Source organism: Mustela erminea, chromosome 17, assembly GCF_009829155.1.
Source record: "Mustela erminea isolate mMusErm1 chromosome 17, mMusErm1.Pri, whole genome shotgun sequence".
Classification (NCBI taxonomy): domain Eukaryota; kingdom Metazoa; phylum Chordata; class Mammalia; order Carnivora; family Mustelidae; genus Mustela; species Mustela erminea.
In genome coordinates, this window is record NC_045630.1 from 19,225,116 (window position 1) to 19,251,847 (window position 26,732).

General features: G+C 42.0%; 2 protein-coding genes across 14 annotated transcripts in view; one reads left to right on the forward strand and one right to left on the reverse strand.

Moving 5' to 3' along the window:
• Window positions 1–19,487, forward strand: part of SMG7 (SMG7 nonsense mediated mRNA decay factor) — a 92,842-nt gene extending 73,355 nt beyond the window's left edge. For 4 of the 13 annotated variants that reach the window (XM_032318353.1, XM_032318357.1, XM_032318358.1 and 1 more), the window contains 15 exons: window positions 414–576; window positions 1,477–1,633; window positions 2,687–2,757; window positions 4,419–4,479; window positions 7,186–7,305; window positions 8,136–8,562; window positions 10,401–10,545; window positions 10,883–11,262; window positions 11,884–12,255; window positions 13,029–13,178; window positions 15,155–15,235; window positions 15,692–15,851; window positions 17,127–17,297; window positions 17,413–17,558; window positions 18,170–19,487. In XM_032318353.1, coding sequence (XP_032174244.1) covers window positions 414–576; window positions 1,477–1,633; window positions 2,687–2,757; window positions 4,419–4,479; window positions 7,186–7,305; window positions 8,136–8,562; window positions 10,401–10,545; window positions 10,883–11,262; window positions 11,884–12,255; window positions 13,029–13,178; window positions 15,155–15,235; window positions 15,692–15,851; window positions 17,127–17,297; window positions 17,413–17,558; window positions 18,170–18,283 — 2,718 coding nt within the window. In that variant the 3' untranslated portion in view covers window positions 18,284–19,487. The remainder of the gene's footprint in view (window positions 1–413; window positions 577–1,476; window positions 1,634–2,686; window positions 2,758–4,418; window positions 4,480–7,185; window positions 7,306–8,135; window positions 8,563–10,400; window positions 10,546–10,882; window positions 11,263–11,883; window positions 12,256–13,028; window positions 13,179–15,154; window positions 15,236–15,691; window positions 15,852–17,126; window positions 17,298–17,412; window positions 17,559–18,169) is intronic. The other 9 variants (XM_032318359.1, XM_032318361.1, XM_032318355.1 and 6 more) reach the window with 8 other exon arrangements.
• Window positions 19,488–21,732: 2,245 nt separating this feature from the next.
• The window catches only part of NCF2 (neutrophil cytosolic factor 2), a 30,415-nt gene continuing 25,415 nt past the window's right edge, over window positions 21,733–26,732 (reverse strand). Inside the window, exons 14-15 of the mRNA XM_032318370.1 lie at window positions 24,480–24,657; window positions 21,733–22,215 (exon numbers count right to left, since the gene is read on the reverse strand). Coding sequence (XP_032174261.1) covers window positions 22,103–22,215; window positions 24,480–24,657 — 291 coding nt within the window. The 3' untranslated portion in view covers window positions 21,733–22,102. The remainder of the gene's footprint in view (window positions 22,216–24,479; window positions 24,658–26,732) is intronic.

The window sequence follows — 26,732 nt, forward strand, 5'->3', positions numbered from 1 at the left end:
TGTACATTTACTTTCTAGTCATTGGTTCCAACTTAATATTTTACTATGTATGCATTTCTTACAAAACTGCTTCTAATGGATTAAGATGTATATGTTTATTGACTGACTCCCAAAACTTTTTTCTCATCATATTAAAAAACACACAGTTTACAAAAGGGAAAAAAAGTATTGTGAAAAACAGCTCAAAGAGCCCTGTGGTGTCTGGGCTAATTCCTTTGAAGGCAGAGAGTCAGCCGGAGAAACATCAGACCACATCAGACTTCCGTTAAAATCCTGGGATTAAGGGTGGAGACATTTACTTATCTGTATCTGTTAGTCATGTGACTTTAAATGCAGACCGCCAGTTTAATTCTTGTGAGGAAGGTGGCTCCTGTTCTTGATAATATATGCAGTATTTCTGTCATCTTTTACAGAGGCTGCTATTCCAGAAAGCTTTCAACTCTCAGCAGTTAGTTCACGTCACTGTCATTAACCTGTTTCAACTTCATCACCTTCGTGACTTTAGCAATGAAACGGAGCAGCATAGTTATAGCCAAGATGAGCAGCTGTGTTGGACACAGTTGCTGGCCCTCTTTAGTAAGTATTAAATCATTTAATTTTCTGTGCTGTCTTCTTTGGAAAGCATAATGTTAGGCATTTTCATTATCGTAACAGAGTACTAGTGACATATGAAAATGTGTCCTGTATTTCCCAATATTGAATTTGGAGGCCTAAACCCTAAGTTCTATCCTTTTATCTACTCCTGTTCCCCTCACCAACTATATCTGTAACTCTTTTTTTAAGATTTTATTTGACACAGAGTGACCACACAAGCAGGGGGAGCAGCAGAGGGAGAGAGAGAGAGAGAAGCAGGAGGGACCCCAATGTGGGGCTCAGTCCCATGACCCTGGGATTATGACCTGATCTGAAGGCAGTTGTTTAACTGACTGAGCCATCCAGGTGCCCTTGTAACATTTTTTTTTTTAAAGATTTTATTTTTAAGTAATTTCTACACCCAGCATGAAGCTCATCCTCACAACCCTGAGATAAGACTCACATGCTGGGGGCGCCTGGGTGGCTCAGTGGGTTAAGCCGCTGCCTTCGGCTCAGGTCATGATCTCGGGGTCCTGGGATCGAGTCCCGCATCGGGCTCTCTGCTCAGCAGAGGGCCTGCTTCCCTCTCTCTCTCTCTCTGCCTGCCTCTCTGTCTACTTGTGATCTCCCTCTGTCAAATAAATAAAAATAAAATCTTTAAAAAAAAAAAAAAAAAAAGACTCACATGCTGTACTGACTGAGCCAGCTGGGCACCCCTGTAACATTTTTATCATGTTATTCCTGTAACATTTTTAACATGGGGGAAAAAATGCCTTTTTAGAAAAAAGCTGTGAGGTATTTGTGTTAAGTAGGATATAGCAGAAGGCTCATAATGGTAGTTTAATTTGGACTGGTACATAGTTTCAAATATCTTATGCTTTCTGAATACATTTTTCCTTTAAGTGTCTTTTCTTGGCATCCTGTGCAAGTGTCCTCTCCAGAACAAGTCTCAGGAGGAGTCCTACAATGCCTATCCCCTTCCTGCAGTCAAGGTCTCCATGGACTGGCTGAGACTCAGACCCAGGGTCTTTCAGGAAGCAGTGGTGGATGAAAGACAGTAGTAAGTATCTTAGAATTTCATGTTAGCTTGTGTGCTTTTTTTGTTTGATAGTCCTAGATATGTAGAAACCGCCTCCTAAAACACAACATTTGAACAATGAAATGCTTTTATTTCCTACCTACTCTCTGAAAATTGAACCAAAGACCTCTTTGTGTGCTTTTTATTTATTTGTTTGAATTTCTCGTGTGAGGCACAATCTTAAGGATTTCTGGCTCTCTGTGGGTTACCCCCCATTCCTGGCTGCCATCGTGGGGAAGAAGCGTTTTTCATGTTTCAAAATGAAATTGAAGTAAAACCAGTTTACTTCTTACCTATTACAGTATGCTCCAATTCTCTGTTTAGAAGTTGAAGAGAAGTGATTTTTTTTTTTTACTTTTTCCATTATTTTCTGTTTGCCTTAGAGTAATCCCCAGTTTAAGTTATGTTTGCTTGTTTTGAACATAGAAGATTGGAAATTATTTTGGCTCTCACCATTTTCTCTGTAATCTCTACTCAAAATAATTGTGATGTTTCTTAGAAGCTTTTGATTTTATGGTGACAAATGAAAGCTTTCAGTTTACCTTGATATTTTTACAGAATGTGGACTTTTTTGTATCATAAAGAAAAGGCATACTCATCACCCTTGAACAGAGAATGTAATTTGTCTGTGGTGTACCCTACCCTGTCACAGATTAAGAACTAGCAATGGGTTCCATAACTGATAATGTATATGACAGCTTTGAAAACATAATATGTTGTTTCTCTAGACAGTGTGTTCTTAGTGAATATCCATTATCAGTGCTTAACAATTTATTTTCACTAATTATTAAATTAGGAGCCTGGGAAATGCTTTGCCATAATAGGTCTCTGTTATACATCTTTGACCCTTTTTTTGTATCTCTTATCTAGACATCTTTGAAAATAGGTTTTAGGAAATCATATAGCCTTTAAAATGCTGAAGCAAGGGGAAAAAAAATACATAAAGTCCAGGCCCTATAAATAACATTGTGATGGCTTATTAGTGTTTTGGTTTCTCTATTTTAAAAAAGTCTGAAATGTCTCTTTAATTTACAGCATTTGGCCCTGGCTAATTTCTCTCCTAAATAGTTTCCATCCCCATGAAGAAGATCTTTCAAGTACTAATGGTAAGGGCTATCTTAATCTTATGTTGTTGACATTGTTCTAAATCACCAATACTAGGCTTAAGGCCAGAGAAAAAACAGGCTCTTGTTGTTAAGTGTTTAACTTAGTGACTTTAAGTTCAGTATCTCAGAAGTGACTTTGAACTCTCTACTCATCATGATTAAGAGGATGGAATTAGAGAGAATGTTCTTAACATTTCTCCCAGTAGCATATTCTCCTATTTAGCTACTTTTGAATAGGAGTCCAAAGAGAACAATACCCTTAAATTCTTTCTTCTTCTTTCCTCCTCATTGTTACTATTTTTTTTTTAAAGGTGCTAATGGGAACAGTATTACTCCATTAAAGTAATACTTGTTTATTATAGAACATCTGGGACATTGACATATTAAGAACAGGAGTCACCCATGGCTTTCTCATACAAAGATACTTTGTACTTATTCATGTGATAGTGTATTTCTTGGGACATTTTTCTTACATGTATATACACCTGGCCTGTGATTGCTTTCAGATACAGCTTTGCACCTGCTTTTTTTTTTTTTTTTTTTTTTTTTAAGATTTTATTTATTTATTTGACAGAGATCACAGGTAGGCAGAGAGGCAGGCAGAGAGACAGGAGGAAGCAGGCTCCCCACTGAGCAGAGAGCCTGATGTAGGGCTCGATCCCAGGACCCTGGGATCACGACCCGAGCCAAAGGCAGAGGCTTTAACCCACTGAGCCACCCAGGTGCCCCTGTACTTGCTTTTTAAAGTTAACATTATATTGTTAGCATTTTCCTTTGCCATTTAAACATTTTTGAAACATGATTTTTACTGGCTGCGTAATATTCTGCTCTGTGAATATGCCATCATGATTTTTTAAAATTTTTACTTATTTTTAAGATTTTATTTATCTATTTGAGAGAGAGAGAGCATGAGAGGGAAGAAGGTCAGAGGGAAAAGCAGACTCCCCCTGGAGCTAGGAGCCTAATGTGGGACTCGATCCTGGGACTCCAGGATCATGAACTGAGCCGAAGGCAGTTGCTTAACCAACTGAGCCACCTAGGTAGTCTAGACCATCATGTGGCCTCATTGTCTATTTCCTTTAAAACTTTCCCCATTATAAATAATTCTGCACTGAACAATCTGTAGTTGACTCCTTTCTGATTATTTTACTCCTGTCAGATCAGTGCTTCTCAAGTGTTAATTTGCAATGAATCACCTGGGATTTTGTTAAAAATGCGGTTTATGATGAATCATAAACTGGTAGGTTTGGGATAGTGCCTAAGTTTCTACATTTCTAGCTCTTGGGTGATGTTGGTGTTGTTTTTCAAAACTTTGAGCAAAACAAGGAGATAATCTAAACAATGAGATTACTGGATTTGAGGCTGTAAAGTGTTAAGGCTGCTAGGGAAGAAGGGTCCCATTGTCTCCATTCCCTTACGGTTGAGTAGTGGGTAAGGAATAGGGGACAGTGTCAAGGACCCAGAGACGACCTGAAGGGATTTGATACATGAATTCTGCTCTCAGGATTACTATAGAGAAGAGCAGAGAACTCTGAGCATTATAGATAGCATTTTTTTCTGTATAGAAGATTGTCATTTTCTTGATTTAATGAACAACACTGTGCTGAGTAACAGTTCTTAAATTAAAATGTTTACAAATCTTGCTTTGTACCTTTCTGTAGCTACACCACTTCCAGAGGAGTTTGAGTTACAAGGATTCTTGGCTTTGAGACCTTCTTTCAGGTGAGTGGCAGCTCAAGAAGTTTTATTTCAAAACCAGTGATTATAGCATTAAAATGAGAAATCAGGCTTGGGTATAAAAGAACCTTAACCTTTGGTCTATCCCAACTTTGTCTTATTTTCCTAACAGCAACTAAAAGCTTAAGTTTTTTGATACGGGATGGATTTGTATATGTCATGTTTTTACCTGCTGCATAATACACAACTAAGTGCTTTTACAAATATGGGGGAAAGGAAAGGAAACGAAAATTGCTTCTCCCGGCAATATTTATACACTGGATTTTTTTTATACTTTATTGAAATTAGAGAAGTCTCAAAAATGGGAACTAAATGTAAACCAAAGGATACTGCTCGACATCTTTCATACCAATAAAGATGATAAAGCAGTTTGTTTTTATAGTCATTCTCGTCTCTTCTCCTCCTTTCAGAGGAATAACTTCTTACTCCTTTTCAAGTCTAACTCTTTCATCTGTGTCCTTGATCCTATCCCTTCCTGCCTCCTCACCTGTTACCCTCTCGCTGTGTTGTATTTCTGGTATCTTTTTTTTTTTTTTTAAACAACTGGTTACTTTTAGCCTAGTAACATTCAGGTATACGTTGTTCTTTTTCTTTTCTTTTTTTTTTTTTTTTAAGATTTTATTTATTTATTTGTCAGAGAGAGAGAGAGGGAGAGAAAGCGCACACAAGCAGGGGGAGCAGCAGGCAGAGCAGGCAGAGGGAGAAGCAGGCTTCCTGCTGAGCAAGGAGCCCGATGCGGGACTCGATCCCAGGACCCTGGATCATGACCTGAGCCAAAGGCAGCTGTTTAACCGACTGAGCCACCTAGGCGTCCCTACCTTGTTCTTCTTAAAAAGTAAAATTCACCACCCCATCTTTCTCTGATGTTTCCCTTTGTCTTCATCGTGAGACTTTTTAGAAGGATAGTTAACTGACCCTGCTTCACTCCCAGCCATTTCTCTGCCTCCTGCAACTCTAACTAATAGCGCCTTCCTGGTTACCAGACTCCACTGACTTTATAATTTTTATCCTATTCAGCTTTCTTTAGCATTGAGTCTGTTTATCCCATTCCTTCATGAAGCCTCCTTTTTCTTAGCTCTACCATCATATTCCATCTCTTTCGCTTTCTTCTGTACCACATGCCTCAGAGTAGTATTGTCCAGACTTTTTCCCGCCCCTGCCCTCCCCACCCTCTGCCTTCTTTCTGGTGATCAGATCCATCCTTTTGTCTTGAGCTTTCATCTCTTGGCTAGTAAGTCCAAAATTTTCAGTTCTTTTTTTTGGAGTTTGGACTCCTGTTTTAACAATCTGATCTCCCATATACATTTCAAAGTTTAATATGACCCAAAACGACTCTTATTTTTCCTATCTGGTCAGCAAAACTTGATCTTTCTATATTTATCTGTGTGCCATTTTCCACCTACGTGAACTCTTAAAAAAAAAAAAAATCCTATTTCCATTAACCTTTCTCACCAAGTCTTTGTGATTCTGTGTTTAAAATGCCTTTTAGATCCAGCTCCTCCCATTTACTTCCCTTTGGTTCAGGCTTTTATCACTATTAACCTGGAGTATAAAAAGCTTCCTATTCAACCTCCCTACTAAGAGTCCCTCTCCTTCTATAAGTCATTTCTGGCATGCTTTTGTAATTATATTTTAAATATAGACCTGTTAATGTCCCATTACTAATACGAAGACTTCAATTCACTCACCCCCAGTGGTTCCAGTATCTTTTTTAGCTTCATGTGCAAGTGCTAGATATTTTTCAGCCATATTTCCTGCCATCTCCACCCTCCTTTCCCCTAATACGAACATTCTCTACATTCCCTGTGTCCTATTTTTGAGTAATTCTGTTTTTATTCCTACAAGACTGTGTTTATGCTATGCCTGGAAGACTCCATTTTCCTCCTCTGTCCTTCCCTCACCTACCTGTATGCACTTGCCATTCCTGTCAAAGTCCAACTCCAGTAACACGCCATGAAAGCTTTTCAGAGCTGATCAGAAGGAAGAAGCCCCCCTATTGCCGTGCTTATTCTTTGCATCATTTTTATTGTGACACTCATCAAATTGATTCACAGTCTCCTATTTCATCTTTATGACAGAGACTATTTCTCTTTCTCATTTATCTTTGTGTATTCAGCATCTAGCCGACTATCTGGCAGTGCTTAGATGTTTTTAAAAAAAACAGACTGCACTTAATGAAGAGAAATCTGAAAAATCCTTATTTTTTTCAGGTTGATTTACCTTCCAAATGTCAGTGAGGTTATACTCTATGATACGTATACATTTGCCTGGTTTAGGGTCACCTAAATGCATAATTAACAGTTTGTTAGAATAGGCATGCTCTCGGATCCCTAGCATTTGCAGTGTTCATTTCAAACAGATGACATAGAATGCAACATAAGTGTTAATGAAAACTTTTACAGAAAAAGTATCTTTCCTAATAAAAGATTGTGATTTGTTTGAGCTCCTCATTTAGAAAGTAAAATCTAAATTAAAAGTATGTTAATGTAATGAATTTGCATGTTACCTTTTTTGCTTTGTTTCATTGTCCATAAAATCCTTGGGAGCTCGTATTCAAATGCAGTGGATTACATCAGGTAGCTAGTCTGTTTGGAAAAATCTGAAACTGTTGCAGTTAAGTGGGTGAACTTGGTTGCCTGGGAAATCTCTTTAGAAGTTTAATTTTGTATAATTTGCTTATATCAATTTTAGGAACTTGGATTTTTCTAAAGGCCACCAGGGTATTACAGGAGACAAGGAAGGTCAGCAACGACAAATACGGCAGCAGCGCTTGATCTCTATAGGCAAATGGATTGCCGATAATCAGCCAAGGTATTTCTTACCAGATGCACTTACATACCCTGCATGTGTTTCCCGCTCTGTTTAATGCTACTATAAACTCTTAAGTCAGAATGTTGGTAACACATAAGATTTTGACCCTGTTGATCCTGAGTGTATTCCATTTAATCTCTGTTCTCCCCGTCAAACTGCCTTGTGTAGAGGAATAGGCTTTGTCTCCCCTTGAATCATGAGCTTCTGCTCTAGTTTACAAACATCTGTGTAAATTTAACCAACTGGTAGGTTCATAGGTGGTTTGTGTTGATGGGGGCAGGGTGGTCAGTGTCGGTCAGGACAGCTCAGAGTCCGATAAGTTTCTAGTACTGCCACTTCCTGAAGTGTGTGTCCTTGGGATCTTCCCAGTTGATTATCACCTTTTTCAAAGTCAGTAACTGTTTCATATTCATTTCTGTCTTCAGGCTCTTGTCACACTGCATCATTTAAATGGTTGCATGTTTGAATGAACTTAGTCCTTTTGAACTCTAGTTTTTATACCTATAAAATAGGAATTAGGGATTGTCACTGCAAGGGCCTAGTCTAGTGCTTCGTACTTAAGACATGCTCAGTCAATGTAACTGTAATCAGTAGAATACATTAAAAGGGCATGGGAATGTTATGGGAATGCTAAGCGATATTGAGAATCCAAATTTTTCTGAAACTACTTTTTATGTTATATAAAAAGAGTTATGTTATACTGTGATACCCCACTGTCTCCAAGTCTTTGGGACTGGGGATGTACTGACTGTTGGGGCCATATGCAGTTGCAGTGTTAGTGGTTTTTAGGTTTATGGTTTTCATATATGTATTTATTTTTACTTTTTTAGGCTGATTCAGTGTGAAAATGAGGTAGGGAAATTGTTGTTTATCACAGAAATCCCAGAGTTAATACTGGAAGACCCCAGTGAAGCCAAAGAGAACCTCATTCTGCAAGAACCATCCATGGTAGAGTCCCTGGCTGCGGACGGGAACCCAGGACTGAAATCAGTGCTGTCCACGGGCCGTAATCTAAGCAACAACTGTGACCCAGGAGAGAAGCCAATGGTCACCTTCAAAGAGAACATTAAGCCACGAGAAGTGAACAGAGACCAAGGAAGAAGTTTTCCTCCCAAAGAGGTGAGAAGGGACTATAGCAAAGGAATTACTGTAACTAAGAATGATGGAAAGAAGGACAACAGCAAGAGGAAAACAGAAACCAAGAAATGCACCTTAGAAAAGTTACAGGAAACAGGAAAGCAGAGTGTGGCAGTGCAGGTAAGCTGTATTTGAACTATAACGCAGGTAGAGGAAGACTCACACAAAAGGCAAGATTTTTCATTTTGTTCCTAAAGCCTTGAGAATTGGCTCTTCTGGAAGCGTGAATGCATTCTTTCAATGCCGAATAGTAAGGTCACGTAAGAGCTATGGTAGGTGGTTACTCCATCAACTCTTCAAAATTGTAATGTGAGTGAAAAAAAAAATCTCAACTTGATTTGACATTTTTGTCAATCCTCTCCAGTTTAAGTGGTTTGAAATGACCAGTTGCAGACCTATTAACCATATGAAGAATTCTATTTTCTTTGGAAAGTGTAACTGCCATTTATTAATGTTATATGGGGAAATTTGGGGGTCTTTTAGGCATCCAGTAGAACCAAGGATATATTAAGGCTTATAGTGGTTTTTTTTTTTCTCCTTAATTCACTAAGAAATAAAAGATATTCTTGGAAAAAGGTGAGGCTCTTTTTCTTGGCCTTTATACCTGTCCCAGCCAGTAGCATTATGTCATTTCAGCGTTATGCTGACTCATGGGAATTTATAAAGCAAGAATTTAAGTCTCTTGCTGGGGAGAGGTAAACACTGCTCAGTTATTTGTGACTCTGTTTTTCTTAAACCTTTCCAAAGAGATACAGACTATACTATATATAAACAAAAGGTCTTTGCTCTGTGGTTTCATTAACACCATTAGTGTTTGAACAAAGACCTAAGTAGCCATTTGATTTGTTAGCACATTTTGACAAATGTATTTGTTTGCAGTAGGCCTGAGGACCCTTACATTACTGAAGGCTGCTTGCAAATTAATAGTGCCTTCAGTGCAGTGTATTTCACCTCTAGAGTTTTTTTGGGAAACAGAGAAATAACATAATAGTTACATTTTGAGATTAGTAGTAGAGGGAGAAACAGAGAGAAACCTGGTAGAAATCGAGAAAAGGCATGTTGGGAGAGAGGTGCTGGGGAAAAGTGAAGAACAAACCAATGAACGATGAAGCCAAAGGACCAGTGCTGAGACCAGGGATAGACCAGGGATGAATCCAGTATTTCGTGCCTGCTCTGCCTCCTCCTCTGCAGCTGCCTCCCTACGAGAGCCAGACTGAAACCTCCTTTTTGGCCTCCCTTCCCTCTTAAATCTGCTTCTGATGATTAAAGAAAGCCTGACAGGAGTCAGTTTATCACCACTCTCCGTACCTCATCCGAAGGTCTTCACGAATGTCACCTGTTTTCCTTCATTTTACTCATTCTGAGCAACACGTATGACATCATATTCTCGGTAGCTCCTTGTGTAGGACCTCAGGGCCTGTTCCTTACTGCTGAAAGTAGTTCTAAAGGGGTGTCCGCATGGAGGGTGGGTGCCTGACTGGTATGCTTAAGGCTGTCCGGAAGAAATTAAACTGAGGCCCAAAGTATGTCCCCTGTGGGTTGATAGTCATCGTTATTAAGTCATAATTTATATATGTTGTTGAATGAATTCAAGTGCAGAGGTCCCTGGGGCCCATAATAGGTGGCTTGAGATTATAGGCAAGTTTTTACCCTGCTGGCAAGACATTTCTCATTTGTAAAACAAATGAGTTCTCAGGTCCTTTCCATGTTTAGTATTTTTATGATTTTGTGAAAGGAAAATAATTAGACTAGTAAAACTAAGCCTTCATATCTTTTATTGACAAATAATCTATTTTGATTTTTCCCATTTTTAACTTAGGTGAATTTAAATACCTTCATAGGCTTCTTTTTTTTTTTTTTTTGGACATAGTGGGTTTTGAATACTTTCTTAGAGTGGGTGCTTCTTTCTGACACATTTGTGTTTCAGATTAGTATAATGTTGCTTCTGTTGGTCATAGGTAAAATCCCAGACAGAACTAAGAAAGACTCCAGTGTCTGAAGCCAGGAAAACACCTGTAACTCAAACCCCAAGTCAAGCAAGTAACTCCCAGTTCATCCCCATTCATCACCCTGGAGCCTTCCCTCCTCTTCCCAGCCGGCCAGGTAAATACGCCATTTCTCTAGTTTATTTACAAGTGCATGTTTTTACCATGAAAGAATTCCCATCGCTAACCCTAGCATTTAGGAGACCACCTTTAAAGTACTCCAGTTGCCTCAATGGGTAGAAGTAGCAGCCCCCACTACTCTAATTTAATTCTTGAAATCAAGTTAAAGATTGATGTTTGATTAGTCTCACTTGCTGGTCGATCCCTGTTCTTGTATAATTTATTAGAGGACCTCTTCTCTACCCTACCCCATGTCCCCTTCAGATGACTTATTTTTGCGTTTCTTTTGCTAAATGCCTTTAGAACTAAAGCTGCTGTGTTCTTCTATTTTGAAGGGTTCCCGCCCCCCACATATGTTATTCCCCCTCCTGTGGCATTTTCTATGGGCTCAGGTTACACCTTCCCAGCTGGTGTTTCTGTCCCAGGAACCTTTCTTCAGCCTACAGCTCACTCTCCAGCAGGAAACCAGGTGCAAGCTGGGAAACAGTCCCACATTCCTTACAGCCAGCAACGGCCCTCTGGACCAGGGCCAATGAACCAGGGACCTCAACAACCACAGCCACCTTCCCAGCAACCCCTTACATCTCTACCAGCTCAGCCAACAGCACAGTCTACAAACCAGTTGCAGGTTCAAGCTCTAGCTCAGCAACAATCCCCCACAAAAGCTGTGCCGGCTTTGGGGAAAAGCCCTCCTCACCACTCTGGATTCCAGCAGGTAAGTTAGAGTGGCGGGTACTGTGCAGCTGAAATAAGGAGGGAAGACTGAAGTCATACAGTGTTCGGTTAATTAGAAATACTGGTTGAGCTTTCAGATGTTTTTGCTGTGTAAGGATTACGGAAATGCAAAAATATTCCTCTTGCTGTTTAGGAAAGTTCAAATGTTTTCCTTTCTCTTGTAAAGGAGACTAGATCTTAAGTACCGTTCTTTGCTGCTACTTGTCAGCTTTGTAGAAAAGGACTTTGTGTAAATAATTCTCTCCTATTTGAATAAAAACTGCAGAAGGGAAACAGAATTGTAATCTTGGTGAGGTGTTAAGGATAGGATACCATTCTTAAAAATGGCAGCTTGAGGCAGGAAGGGGGAACACACACACACACACACACACACACACACACTCATTTGTTCATTAACATCATGAGTGATTGAATTGAAAGAGAACATGAGTTCAGTGCCCCACATGTGTTCCCAGAAAGCTCTGTGTATTGAAAAACCTAAAGGGTAAAGGACTGCTGAGTTTTGTTGGTTGTAAGACCCCTCATGTTGATTCTGTGATGTCCTGAGTATTGAATGTAACATTGCATTTTATCCTCTTGATGACAAGCATCTCTTTTTCAGTATCAACAGGCAGATGCCTCCAAACAGCTGTGGAATCCCCCTCAGGTTCAAGGCCCATTAGGGAAAATCATGCCTGTGAAACAGTCCTACTACCTTCAGTCCCAAGACCCCATAAAACTGTTTGAGCCGTCATTGCAACCTCCTGTAATGCAGCAGCAGCCTCTAGAGAAAAAAATGAAGCCTTTTCCCATGGAGCCATATAACCATAATCCCTCAGAAGTCAAGGTCCCAGAATTCTACTGGGATTCTTCTTACAGCATGGCTGATAACAGAGCTGTAATGGCCCAGCAAGCAAATATGGACCGCAGGGGCAAACGGTCACCAGGAGTCTTCCGTCCAGAGCAGGATCCTGTGCCCAGGATGCCATTTGAGGTGTGTGTCCTTTCCTGTCGCCAGACACAACAGAACTAGGTCTGGGGCTGCATATTTTGACTTTCTCAAGTAGGCATTTATAAAGGCCGCTCTGATTCATGAGCTCTCTAGCGAGCTGCTGAGTAACCGCTGTGGCTCTTGGTCACCCCCTCACAATTGCACAGTGATTTGATCTGGGGGAGTGGAAGAATTCTGTTACTGTTGTGGACCTGTGATGGTCTGGCAGAGAGATGGTGCAGAAGTCTCTAACACAGCATGTTAGAGAATTCTGAAACAAAGCTCCTCTCAGTTGGGCTGAATCATCTAAGTTTAAAAATAGGTTTACTGCGTATTTAAACAAATTGCTTTCTGAGAGGAACAAAGTCAGCCAGTTATCTTTGATAGTGGAGTTCCCCTTCCTTTCTCTCTTAATTCAAGAGAAACAGGTGTGTTTGTAATTTTCAAGAGAGAATGTAATTTTCGAAAGAGCTGTTTCTCTGTTAGCCCAAGATAGGCTAATCCCCTTGCTCCGCCGCACTGGTTTACTCACAAGTCTCGTTAACCTTTTATGTTCTCCGTGTTTGGCCGTGGTTTATGCTTCTTTTGTCTTGATCTTTTGCACCGTGCTCCTTGTGTCACTGTACTTTTACTTCAGAGCCTTTTCTTCCTTGCATAGTACTGTCTGCTGTAATTCTCCTTGACCTGAGTTGCTTCTGTGCCCTAAACCATGCTACTACTCCTTTGTGCTTTTGTCATCCCTTACTGCATCTCACTGTGATCCTTTCTGTCACTAGGACCCCAAGGGCTCCCCTCTGCTTCCTCCGGACCTGTTAAAGAGTCTGGCTGCCTTGGAGGAAGAGGAAGAGCTGATTTTTTCTAACCCTCCTGATCTTTACCCAGCTTTGCTGGGGCCTCTCGCCTCTCTTCCTGGACGGAGCCTCTTTGTATGTATTTGACGTAATTCTCCTTGCTCTAACCCCAGCTTCTTTCCTGAGATTTTGGAGTCCTTGGAATAGATGCTTTCTTTTTTTCTGGAGCTTTTCTTTTTTTACCAAATTGTACCATTTGTTTCCTTACTGCCCAGACTAACCTTCAAACAGTAGTAGAACATGGGAAAACATCTTGGACTCCATAGCTGTAAATTTCAGAGTCACAGCTTTGTCGTATGTGTTATCCAGAAGCATCCTTCAGGGCAGGTCACACAGGGTGCAGTGCTGGCAAATTAACTAACTTTTTAGGTGGCACTTCCATCTAAACCCAGGAATTTCAAGGGTCATTTGATACTGCTTAGGAGCAGTGAGATTTTTCCTCATGTACTCAAAATATGAAATGAAATATGTTCTAGATTTTTTAGTGACATTATTGAATGGTATGTGGCTCTTTTCTGTTTGGTTAACTGAGAGCCCTGATCTAAATTCAGAGCAAGATTCATAAACAGAATGAGTAAAAATGAAGAGAATTCTATTTATAAACATTGTTGGAGTGCCATAGATATGTGAATACAGAGATAAATAACTAGAATGGTATGAAATAAAGTCTGAAGTATTGATTAGTGGTATCTTAAAAATAGCCCTCTAGAAATTACTCTGCATTTTGAAGAATGGCATTCTATATTGTCAATATTTATATTATATTTTGCTGAGGTGGGGGAATATGAGAAGCATATGCTATGAAGTTTTCCCCTCCCTTTACTCCATCTTAACAAAACATGAAACAGTTCTGACTTCTACTTTTTTGCTGTTTTTTATGAGGCAAGAAAACATTCGTAAGATTAAAATATTAATTTTAGTATTAGGAGAAATACAATTGTATGGCTCTCATAACAGAAGCTGCCATCCCTGGCACTTGAAGTTCCTGTAAGAATTTGCCTGGGTGAGTGGCCAGAGAGACCTCCCACTTTTCCCCCCAAGTTAGAGAAATAAAAGATCCCTTAGAAACTTCATCACCTACAAGAGTACAGTGTCAGCACCTCAGGGTTGTGGAAAGCCTAACTGCGAAACTGTTGGCTCCATGTGTTTGCCTTTCTTGATGTTTCTCTGCTGGTGTGGCTTGAGGGCCGGGGGCAGTGCCTCTCTCTCCAGTCCTTTGCTACCCCCTTACTTCCTACTCCGCTTGTCCCTCCACCACTCAGCGTGGAGCTCATGGTGGAACAAGTGTGCCTGGAGGGGTAGTGTTTTAGAGTTCGGGGTTTTTTTTCATGTTCACACACACACAAAAAAAAACCTTAACTATAATCCTTTCTGTATTTAACATCATTAATGATATAATGTGTGTGAAAGTGCCTTGCATGTACTAGGTGTATAGTAAATGCTTTGTTGATCAACTGTTCAATGACAGTGAGCATCAGAGATTCAGCTTTTTTTCCTGGTAATTTTCTTAGGGCCAGTAAATGTATATTCAACTTCAGGAACTATTTTAATATGTACCACAAATAGATCTGCTTAGGAACCATGTTGACAAACCCAGTTCAGTTGTCAAAATGTATTTGAAAGGCTTTAAGTCATTACTGTGAGTGTTTTAAAATTGGGGGATGGGGGGGACACAGACTGCCAGCTCAACTCAGCATCTTGTTTTGAGAGTATTTTAAATGCAACTCTTGATAAGTGTATTCCCGAAGGTTCCTGCTAATAAACACTCAGAACTAGCATTTTGCCGGGTCCCTGGTCCCTGCCAGGGTATCTGTGCTAGATGAGAAGTGTTCATCCAGGAGCATTGTGTCCGACTTGCCTGTGGCACCTGCAGTTAGCTGGTGTCGTGGTATTAGTGTAGTTCACGTCTTTGAAGCCTTACATTTGTACATGATGGGTATGTACAAGTATGCTTAAATGGTGGTCTTCTGCTAGATTGTTTAGTACCTTAAGATTAATATTAAGCAAATGGAAGGCATAATTTAACTACCTTTTTTTCCGGGACTGTGAAGAAATCCTTGTTGGAGAAGCCCTCGGAGCTCATGTCCCATTCCTCCTCTTTCTTGTCCCTCACCGGATTTTCTCTCAATCAGGTGGGTAGATGGTGCTTTTATGGTAGGCTAGTTTATCCTTTCCCATTCTGTTTCTGTCCCCTATTTTTCTCTTCCTTTCTCTTCCATGTTTTGGAGTCTTCCCGACATTTTATTTTATCCTCTGTCCCTCTGATTTGGGTATATGAGATACTTGTATGTTTTCAGTTTGAACCCTTGAACTTCTCATTAATACAGAAATCCTTAGGGCTCTTTTGTCCAGCCAAGTGAACTTTTCATACTTTAAATCTGGGTGGTTTACATAGGGAAAGCAAATTAGGGGAAAATGAATTTAACAGGAAAACCAGAAGCAACGGAGATAAAAGCCTTCAAGATTTGTCTTGTTAAGAGAAGCTCAATACACTTAAGATGCTTAAGCATCCGAGAACATGAACATGACATTTTCTGAAATCTGTTTCATTGGAGTGAGTTTATAACTTGGTTGTCATTGTCTTCCAGGAAAGATACCCAAATAACAGCGTGTTCAATGAGGTATATGGGAAAAACCTGACAACCAGCTCCAAAACAGAACTTAATCCTTCGCTGGCCCCCCAGGAGACATCACTGTACTCCCTCTTCGAAGGGACCCCCTGGTCTCCATCACTTCCTGCCAGTTCAGGTATTGACTGGTCTTTAAATTGCAGGCCTTGCATTTCCTATTCACTGCGATTGATGATAATTTAGTATGATTTTGTGATTATAAATGTTAGGGGTTTTTTTAGTTTCTGAAAGAAAATAGGAAAAAAGCTTAATGAGCTAGTTCACATAATAAGTGCCACTGAAAAAGCTTTTTTATATCCTCAGTAACCAGCACAGTTGTAAGAGAGAAAAATATGGGTTCTATCTTAAGATTTCCAGCTGTTTTTTAGTTTAGTGTTTTTTTTTTTTTAAGATTTTATTTATTTATTTGACAGAGATCACAAGTAAGCAGAGAGGCAGGCAGAGAGAGAGAGGGGGAAGCAGGCTCCCTGCCAAGCAGAGCCCAATGTAGGGCTCCATGATCCCCTGGGATCATGACCTGAGCCGAAGGCAGAGGCTTTAACCCACTGAGCCACCCAGCTGCCCCTGTTCTTTAGTTTTTGTTTATAGATATTCATTCTTTGCAGGAAAAATTGGATTTTAAAATGGATTTTTTTGAATCTCTATTTTATAAATGGAGTTTGATTCAGTAGTCATTCTTAAGATCAGGCAATTCTGTTTCTGGTAGAGAGGACTGGTAGATATTTACTTGAAACAGGCATGCCAGAATAGTGCATGCATAAAATTGTTTGGTTTCGTTTTTTATCTCATTTATTTATTTTATTTATTTTTAAAGATTTTATTTATTTATTTATTTATTTATTTGATAGACAGAGATCACAAGTAGGTGGAAAGACAGGCAGAGAGAGATGGGGAGGCAGGCTCCCTGCGGAGCAGAGAGCCTGATGCGGGGCTGGATCCCAGGACTCTGAGATCTTTAACCCACTGAGCACCCAAGCACCCCTTGCTTTTTTTTTTTTTAAAAAGCAAGGACCATGCCTTATATATGTGTAGTAGGACAAACTAGCACAGCCGGCAGAGTCCCTTTGGAGGCCCTGATTCTGCCTTTCTCCCAAAGCCCCGTAGTTATCTTTTTTTTTTTCAAATTTATTTGACAGACAGAGATCACAAGTAGGCAAAGAGAGAGGAAAGAAAGCAGGCTCCCTGCTGAGCAGAGAGCCCGATGCGGGGCTCGATCCCAGGACCCTGGGATCATGACCTGAGCCGAAAGCAGAGGCTTTAACCCACTGAGCCACCCAGGCACCCCCTGTAGTTATCTTTAGTAGAATTAAAGTGAGCAGATCTATAGGAAACTTTAGTTCTTGACTTGTTTGTGAAACATCTATTAATGTCTTGTGTTGTTGTGATTTAATAGATCATTCAACACCAGCCAGCCAATCTCCTCATTCCTCTAACCCAAGCAGCCTGCCAAGCTCCCCTCCAACACACAACCATAATTCTGTTCCATTCTCCAACTTTGGACCCATTGGAACTCCAGATAACAGGGATAGGAGAACTGCAGATCGGTGGAAAACTGATAAGCCAGGTGAGATCCAGACTTTATTACCTAGTGAAAGTGAATCACTTACTCTGCCCTTCTCTAGTGTTTGGTATTTGGTGATGACAGAACATCTTGAATTCTTCTCTCTTTGCATCCTTAGCCATGGGTGGGTTTGGCATTGACTATCTCTCAGCGACATCATCCTCTGAGAGCAGTTGGCATCAGGCCAGCACTCCAAGTGGCACCTGGGCAGGCCATGGCCCCTCCATGGAGGATTCCTCTGCTGTCCTCATGGAAAGCCTAAAGGTGAGTGAGTTTTGGGAACAAGAACCATGAGAGATGTGGTTCTGCTTTTGTTCCTGTAGATAGCCAGGCTTAGTCCTTAAACCCTTAGAGTTGATCAGTTCATAGCATGTATCTAGCAAAGTCCTAGAGAAACATGGTCTACATTACAAGGTTCTTGAAAAGGAGTGTTGTGTTTTAATTTGTGAACTCACTAGTGATAAAGAGTTTTGTCTTCAAGGGGAGCAGAAAGAAGGTTTTAGTTGCATTGCAAGGTTAAGACGATTCTGATTCATTTAGGAATGTTTGATTTAAGCCTTTTGTGAACACATGAAAGAAGGTACCTAATTTTAGAGATGTTTTGTTTGCCTAAAATCTTTATTGTAAATATTCTGAGGTCCCACGTGGCACTGAGTTTTAATAAAAAGTATTTCACCTTTTCTGGTTTAAAATCTTAGTGGAAACTAACTGGTCTTGAAGACAGTCTTACAACAGCTTTGTCTAATAGCTGGATGCTTTAGGGGCAGGGATCTTGGGACACATATGCCTTTATATTTGGCGAGGATTGAGAAACAAACCCCTTTCAGACGTCCGGGCATTTGACCTCTGCTGACAAGCTCTGGGCTGTTTTTCAGTCTATCTGGTCCAGTTCCATGATGCATCCTGGACCTTCCGCTCTGGAGCAGCTGTTAATGCAGCAGAAGCAGAAACAGCAGCGGGGACAAGGCACCATGAACCCTCCACACTGAGGCCAAAGTGGCAACCCTGGGAATGAAGGCTCCATAAACCATGGCATGTTGGGTTTGCAGGACTGGCCCATACAGTCCCCTGCAGGTGGCAGCCCTCTTTTCTGTTTCTTGCTGTTGAGAGGGTGTAAGCGTTCCACCGGCACGCTGAGTGTGCACGAAATGTCCGCAGTGCAACAAAAAGAAAAAATCATCGGGAACTCTCCGTCCCCCTGGGGCCTTCCGGAGGGAGAGAGGAGCTGCTGTCTGTCTCACTCAGTTACCTGATATCACCGCCTCTCACCTTCTCCATCGTGCATGTCCCCAGCCACAAGGGAAGTGAAAGCTGAGAAGGGGAGGCAGATGGGAGAAGCCAATGGGAACTTCTCAGTCCTTTTTTCCTCTTTGGGGAATAAAATAGGAATCCATTAATGATTGCTTTGCTGACTGAGAATGTAGTTGAAATTATTCCTGAACATCTTTTATTATTGTTATTACTCTCAGTAGTAAAATATCACACTGAATTCTTCCACACACAGATGTGCTTCTTCTAGTCAGTGTGTAGCAAGGAAAGCCCCGTCCACTGCTCCTGTGAGAGGTTGGTGGTGACAGGATGGGGAAGCTGACCTCTTAGCCAGCGGAAGTATTCCGTGAGGGAGCGTCCAAGGCCTCAACCTTCACTCAGAAGGTTCTGGCAGGCCCCCTTCTGGCCTGGAGACTGCAGCAGGAGATGCCCTTCACTCTGTAGGTGCTCGAGCCCCAATCGAGGACACAGTGTGTGGGTGGTGGTGCTGGGCTGGACTGGCAGATGACTGCTGTAGGACTTTAAATTAATGTTTTTGATTCCTGTACATTTTACAGTAGCGTAGCAAGCAGTCTCACAGAAGGCAGGCTAGTCCATTCGCAGCCCGACTCATTTTAATAGGTAGAAGCTTTCAGTGTGGTTATTTTTTGTTTGATTGGTTTTCGTGACCCCCATCCTGCTCACCACCCACCTCCTCTTGTCCCTACCTCCATCCCTTTCCTACCCCGTGCTGTCTGCTAGTAATTGTTTCTGTTCCTAATGTGTACAACATCTCGCCAAGAAGCAACAGCATGGGGTCCAGCAGTTGGGGCCCAAAGGACAGTCTGCGGAGGAAGGAAGCAGTGGCGTCTGCACAGCGCACAACGGGCCAGGCCCCTGCCCAGCTGCGTCTCCCGACCTCCACTTTCAGAGTGAAATTCAAGGCAACAAGGACACGTGTGCGGCACGCACAGAAGAGAACACAACGAAGTCCATTCTGGAAAAGGCGAAAGAAAGGAAGATAAACTTTTATTTGGTATTTATTAGAAGGAAAGAGGACTGAAAATTTTCTTGTGTAGAAACAGAAGGACAGCATTTCTGTTAGTTGCTGGAAAAGTAATATTTTAAGGGGAAATTATGGAAACAATCTAAATGTCCAATTGCTGTGCTAGTGGTAAGGTCTATTTCTGGGAGGTCTCTTGTGTGTGTGTGTGTGTGTGTGTGTGTGTTTGCGTGTTTGCGCGCGTGCGCGTACACACTCAGCTGCTCTCCCTGGGAGAGGGGGAGTGTGTGTGAGTGTGTGGAGTCAGTGTGGGACTTACAAACTGGAAGACAGCTGCAGAGCAAAGCACATCCAGGAGCCCCAGTTGTCATTCAAGTCTGGGCAACCCCAGCAATGGAAGGGGTGAGATTAATGCTCGTTGCTCTTCAGAGAGAGTGGTTGGAGCCCCGTATGCTTACATTATTGCTCTTTAAGTTTGACATGGTGTTTGGGGTTTTTTTGTTTTCGTTTTGTTTTGGGTTTTTTTTTTCCGTTCTTGTTTTGAAAGGTCTGAAAGGGTGAAGCCCCCCCACCCAATGGCAATATGAAACCCTTTGTGCTTCTCTCCAGCCCCCTTCCCCTCCCTTCAAGCCTCCCTCCCCACTGCCTTGACCCACTTTGTGTGTTTGAGCTCTGCATTCAGGCAGCTGCGACATTCCAGTGTTTGAGCTGTCCCTGATTCTCGCACCCTAGATGAGCTAGCCAGATTCACTGTCTCACCCCTGGTACCCACATCCCATACAGCCCTGTTTCTGCATGAGAATTTGGTGTTTGGAATGATTTCTGACTCCTGGGGCGGGGTTTCTCGCCTTACCATCCTCAGTGTGGAGTAATGAGGCGGGAGAGGAGAATCTTCATCAGAAACTGGTTTTGTGTAGTAAACTTTCTCTTGTGTTTGTTTTTTTGTTTTGTTTTGTTTTGTTTTTTGTTTTGTTTTGGTCTGTCTGTGCAAGACCTGCAGCTGCTGAAATCAGCTTTGCCTTTAATTAAACCATGTTCTCTCCAACCAGATCTGTGTGTACGTTGTTTCTTTTCTAACTTTGAAGAATATCCTACTTTATCACAGACCTGTACCCCTGAAACAAACAATACATTATATGTTAATAAAAACAAAAACAAAAAGCCAAGTATATAAACTACTTATATAAGTCATCTAGGAGAAAGCAGAGATGGTCAGAAATTGAATAAGCTTCAGGGTTATTTGTGCTTTTAAGAGCATTCCAAACCACTGGGCATTTTTATGGAAAGGGATGGGTAGGAAGAAACTGATTGTCAAAATTCTCTTATCTAATAAATAAAGATTGGCTTATGCAAGGAAGTTAACAACCCTCCCTAGGTATCCCTATTTTTACTGTCAGTGGGACAATGCAGAGATAGTTTCTCTTTCTGGCCTAAAAATCACAAAGTCTGGTTAACCCCAACAGTAATTAGTGTTCTTAGCTGCGAGGCTGCATTTCTTAGAGTTCTGTCCAAAGTTTCCAGTAGTGGCCTGCCGGGTGTGCGGCGGCTGGTTGGAGGTCAGTGCCACGGCCTGCCAGTTTGTGTGTTCACACTGCTCAGCGAGCCCCTCACGTCCGTGTCGATTCCCTCTACACTTCTTTCCTGACTGCTCTCCACAAGCACCGCACACTTGAATGGTCGCAGCCACACGTACTGTGCCAGGAGGGAGGGAGGGAAAGGAAGGCTGGTTCTAAAGTCGAGTACTTGTTAACCCCAAGTTAACCCTAGAAATCAAGCCCTTTGGTTAAATGATGACCAAAATAAAACCATAGCGTTCTGTCACGTGTATCAGTCCATCTTATAAAACGTTAACCAGCAGGATAGTCCTGACCAAGTGGCTTCCTGGCTGTGGCTTCTTTGCGTCACTCAGGTAGTAGTGGCCCATATTCAGTATCGAACTCTTAACAAATGTCCCTCCCAGAGAAGGTGGGAAGGGAAGGGATCCCGGGGTTGCAGTTCTCTATGGAATTGAAGACTAAGTCTAAATTCAGTTCAAACAGTGAGACTGAGTAAAGGAAAGTTAATTTTGCGTGCGTCTGCCATCTGAATGACCTGTAGATTTACTTCAGGCTCTAGGAGGAGTCTGCAACTGTTGAGGTACAGGAATAGGGGCATTTATACTTCGGCCTTGGGCCTACACTCTGCATGTCTTGTTTTTTCTAAGTTTTTTATTGAGGTATCACATACAGAAAGGCACCAATAATCCATATACAGCTCAGTGAACTTTTACAAAGTGAACACATTTGGGTAGCCAGCACTCCAAGCAAGAAACATCAGCACCCTAGAAGACCCCTCATGCCCTTCCAGACATTTCCACCCACTCATCCCACCCCACCCGCCAGGGTCATCATCATGATAAGTCTTCACATCATTGTGTAGTAGGTTAAATTTTCAGTGGGAAAAGTAGATTAGTTAACACTTCCGCACAGCGATGTCTCCCTACAGTGTACTGCAGGTGCATGCCAAACCTCGAGTGATTATAGTTACTTTTCTCCCACTTTGTAGGTTCTGGAACATCCTAGACTCCTCTAGGAGAGCTTTCCAAATCTGTAGCTGCATGTTCTTCAACAAACGCTTTGGGGAAAATGCCAGTCTTCCCTTTGCACTCTCCTTCCAGCCAGTCTTCATTCACTGATAGAAGGAAATGAATACATCAATTTCTAAAACCAGTGCGGGAGAATGAGGGTCACCTGGATATTCCACACAGAGCTTCGGCCGTCCTTCACCCCCAACTGTGCTAACAGGGAAGGGTCTGTTGGGAAGTGATTTGAGAGAAAAGTGAACATAGGACTTCCACCGTCTTACTGGTTTCTGTCTTACAATGGAGGAGTAAAATCCAGAAAATCAATTAGATGTTTCAAAAGTTATCAGAAAAATAAGATGAAACAATACATTTTGAGATAGGATATTTTTTAATAACAAGAGTTTTATCTGACCTATGTTAGGAATCTTTATTCTGATTACATGCAGAGGACATGCCATTAATTAGATACAGTTCATCCTTGGGGCACATGGGTGGCTCAGTCAGTTAAGCATCCAACTCTTGATTTCGGCTCTGGTCATCATCTCAGGGTTGTGAGATTGAGTCCTGCATCAGGCTCTGCCCTGAGTGTGGAATCTGCTGAAGATTCTCTCCCTCCAGGACACCTGGGTGGCTAAATCCCTTAAGCATTTGCCTTTGGCTCAAGGTCATGATCCCAGGACCCTGGAATCAAGTCCTGCTTGATCCCCCTGCTTGTTCTCCCAAGCTCACTCTCTCTGGCAAATAAATACAATCTTTAAAAAAAAAAATTCCCTCCCTCCCTCCTCTCTCCTCTCCCTCCGCCCTACCCCTCCCTGTTCATGCTCTCTCAAAAAAAATTAATTAAAAAAAAAATAGTTGATCTTTGAACAATAAAAGTTTGAACTGTGAGGGTCCACTTATACACAGATTTTTTGATACAGCACTGTGCTACAACAGTATTTTCCTTATGATTTATTTTCTTTTTAAGATTGATTTATTTTAGAGAGAGAGCATGGCGGAGATGGGCAGAGGGAGAGAAAACTAGGAGACTCCCCGCAGAGCATGGAGCCCAAGACAGGGCTAGATCCCAGGACCCCGAGATCATGACCTAAGCTGAAAGGAAGAGTCAGACACAGTAAGGAATACGCCACCTTTTTTTTTTCTCTCCTCTACCCAGGTTTTTCTGTGATCTCATCCCATCCTCACTCCCCACCCCAGCACTGGACAGTGTAGCTGGCTAGTTGATACTGACTCTTAAAAAAATGGTGCTGGGAGTTACTAAGTCTTACTGTCCCCTGTTAGAAGACAGTCACAGCCAAGGCAGCCTGCTTTATTTACTTCATTACTCATATTTTGAGTTAATTGCCACGCAATTGTATACTCTTTACACCATTAACTTTTAAATCTGATTTCTTAATCTGTTGGATTTTCTGTCATAATTGGTAATGGTGTTTGTTTCCACTACTCTGCATTGCTAATGCGTATTTCTGCTGTTTTGAACAAAGCTTTTGATGGGACTCTTGAAGTAGAGAAATACGGATTATGTCAAACTGTGAGTTAGAATGGTTCTTCTCACCCTTGGGAGATCAGCATCACACTGGAAGCTGTTAGAAATGCAGATTTGTGGGCCCCACCCCAGACCTGAATCAGAATCTCGTTGCTGGGCCAGGAATTTTATTTAACTCTCAAAAGGGTGCTTGGGCATTCTGAAGTTGGGAGAAGAGCTAAATTAGAACTCTCTGCTTAATACTGTTTCAGCTTTTAGTGTGTTTGATTCCTAACAGGATCAGGAAAGTCACCAGAGACACGAAGCAATGTTGAGTAGCTTCTTGTTCAGGCAAAATCTACCCACTTCTTCTCTCATCTTTAGAAAGTACTTCGATTCAAAGAACTGCGGTTTACAGAAAAGTATCCTATGGCTTGGTGCAAAGACAAAATGATTCCAGCCACTGTCCAATCGGTTCACTCTGGGAATGAGAAAGCATGGCTTCCAAAACAGCCATTTTTTTTTTTTAAAGATTTTATTTATTTACTCAAGAGACAGTGAGAGAGAGCACAAAGGGCCAGGGGGCTGGGAGAGAGACCCCAGGATCATGACCTGAGCCGAAGGCAGACAGTTAACACACTGAGCCACCAAGGCCCGCCTGAAACAGCCATCTTTAACAATCAAAATGTCAGCGGAGTCTGTCATTTGTTGCTTCCCTCCCCACTGGAGCAACAGATGGAAATGCTGAGCGCTCCGTTCTGCTCCCTCCTGCCGAAAGCGAGGAAGGACACTGAAACCACTGGCTAAAGTTTGGCTTGTAAGTTATTAATGTTTCTTCCTCTCTTCCCTTGGACTTATTGCTGCTCACATGGAAATTAGTTTCTGTGATCCAGGAGTAGTACCTACCCATTGATATAATCCGGATTATGTCCCCTTCCTGGAACTCCAGGTCTTCTGGCTGGGTGGCCTCGTAACTGAAGAGTGCTACCACTTGGCCTCCTTCCTTAAGCTCTGGTTCTGTTGTCTGGTTATTAGCTTCAGATTTTTCACTTTCCTTGGGTTCATCTGGAAAGCCTTGGTCACCCTGAAATAATAAAAGGGCCTGTTAGTTTTCTTAACTTCTCAGCCAGTGAACATTGAACATCACTAAAGGAATCCGTGAAACGTTAGTGTAGCACCTGGGATATAAACTCATGAAGGCCAAGCGTGTGATCAGTCCCTAGCACAGACCCAACATGTACTTTAGGAACACAGGATGGTTGGATAAATGAACCCAAAAGGTCTGCAGGATCATAGGTGGTCTTAAAATCTTACAAAAACCTACAGGAATCCTAAAAAAAGAACAGGTACTACTGCTATTTCATCGCAGACGGAAAAACAAGAGATGGAGTCACAAATAACCGACAGAACCCAAGGTCAAACCTGGGTTTCTAACTCTGAATCTAACACCCTCTCCCCAGCACCCACAACGCTAGGGACCTTGTTAGAAATGTAAATTTCTGGCCCCATCCCAAACCCGTTAAATCCTAAACCCGCTGCATGTGGGGCCCAGCAATCTGCATTTTAACAAGCCCTCTAGGTGAGTCTCATACTTGCTAAAGTTTGAGAAACCCTGCAGAGCGTCATGTTGTCTTTCTCAGGCCATGAATAAAGGCGTTGCTTTCTGATACATGTTTTAAGTACACACCTTAGTTATCATTGTGGTTTTTGATCCACAAATGTTGAAGAGAAAAAGGGTGCAGTTTTCTAGAGAAGTGAATCGTAGGATTTAATGAACCCGTAATAGAAACCCTGTGAGGTTCAGTGCTATACTGAGTGTTCAGAGTTCTTACTTCCTAATGTCGTGTGTTCCCTGGCAGGTCCCTTTTACTGGAAGGCAGTACAGTGGGGTGGAAATAGCTCCACTGCTCACCGGCTGTGTGTCCCTGAGCAAGTGGTGAAACCTCTCTGAACTTGTTTTCTCGCCTGAAACAGAGGCTAGAAGAATGAAATATGATGTAGAATAGTAATAGCTGACAATTACTTTTTTAAAGATTTTATTTATTTGAGGGAGAACACACATGTGCGTGTGTGAGCAGGGGCGGGGCAGAGGGAAGGGGGAGGCAGAGAATCCTAAGCAGGCTCGGGGCAGGGAGCCTGATGCGGGGCTCCGTCCCACACCCTGAGATCACGACTTGAGCAGAAACCAAGAGTCAGACGCTCAGCTGCACCTCCCAGGCGTCCCTGGCTCACAATTATTAAACTCTCTGTGAGAGTCCTAGTCTCAATATATACATATTTATATTTAAACTTGATTAATGTAAGCGTTTCTGCATAGAGTAGATACTTCATAAATGATGGTCCCTTTTCCTACTCTTCTAGCAACTGAATGAGAACATCCTGACTTGCTGCCTCCAGGACTAAGGGGTAGTGATAAAAGAATGCCTGCCAATGACCTCTGAAGCCGGACTGCATCCCGAGAAGACTGTGTTGGGAATTTGGGGAGGGCTAGTTACATACAGCCACTAGTTATACTGAAGCGCTCTTCAAAGAACAAAAATCAACCATAATTAAAAACAATAAAGAAAATACTTCCCTTTTAAGGGAAGTAACACGTTTAGAGCGGAAGGGCCAGGCAGAATCCTTTCAAGACAATACTGAAAGGATCCCTCCTGACAGAGACCGTCGAAAACCTCAGGATGACCTTTCAGACTTCCAAAGGACCCCTGTACTGCTCCCTGTTCTCCGGCGTCCTGCACCTAGGGTCCTGGGCGCCAGTGAGTCCAGGGGCCATACTTCCTGAACAAAATTTTCTGAACCCTTAAACACCACCGACCTGGGGCTTACCGCTGGGCCTTCCGCCGGGCCCAACCTCTTTACTGCCTCTCCCACTCATTTTTCTTTCCCAACTAACACGTATCTGATTTCAGTGAGAACCTGCCAGAGACCCTTCCCCAGCTGAGCAGAAGCCCCTGTCCAGCTGTGGGGTTGAGGGTTTAGAAGAGGGACTCTGCCCCCACAGAGCCCACTGCCCCAAGCCCAGATGGTCTGGAAGAGCTTTGCCTGTGCGCTCATTTCCGTGGTTTCAAAATCCATTCAGAGGTAAAAAATAGTAGCTCTCCAAAGGGTTCACGTAGGACCTGTCGAATGTCATACCCCTTACTGATGGAACTGCAGATG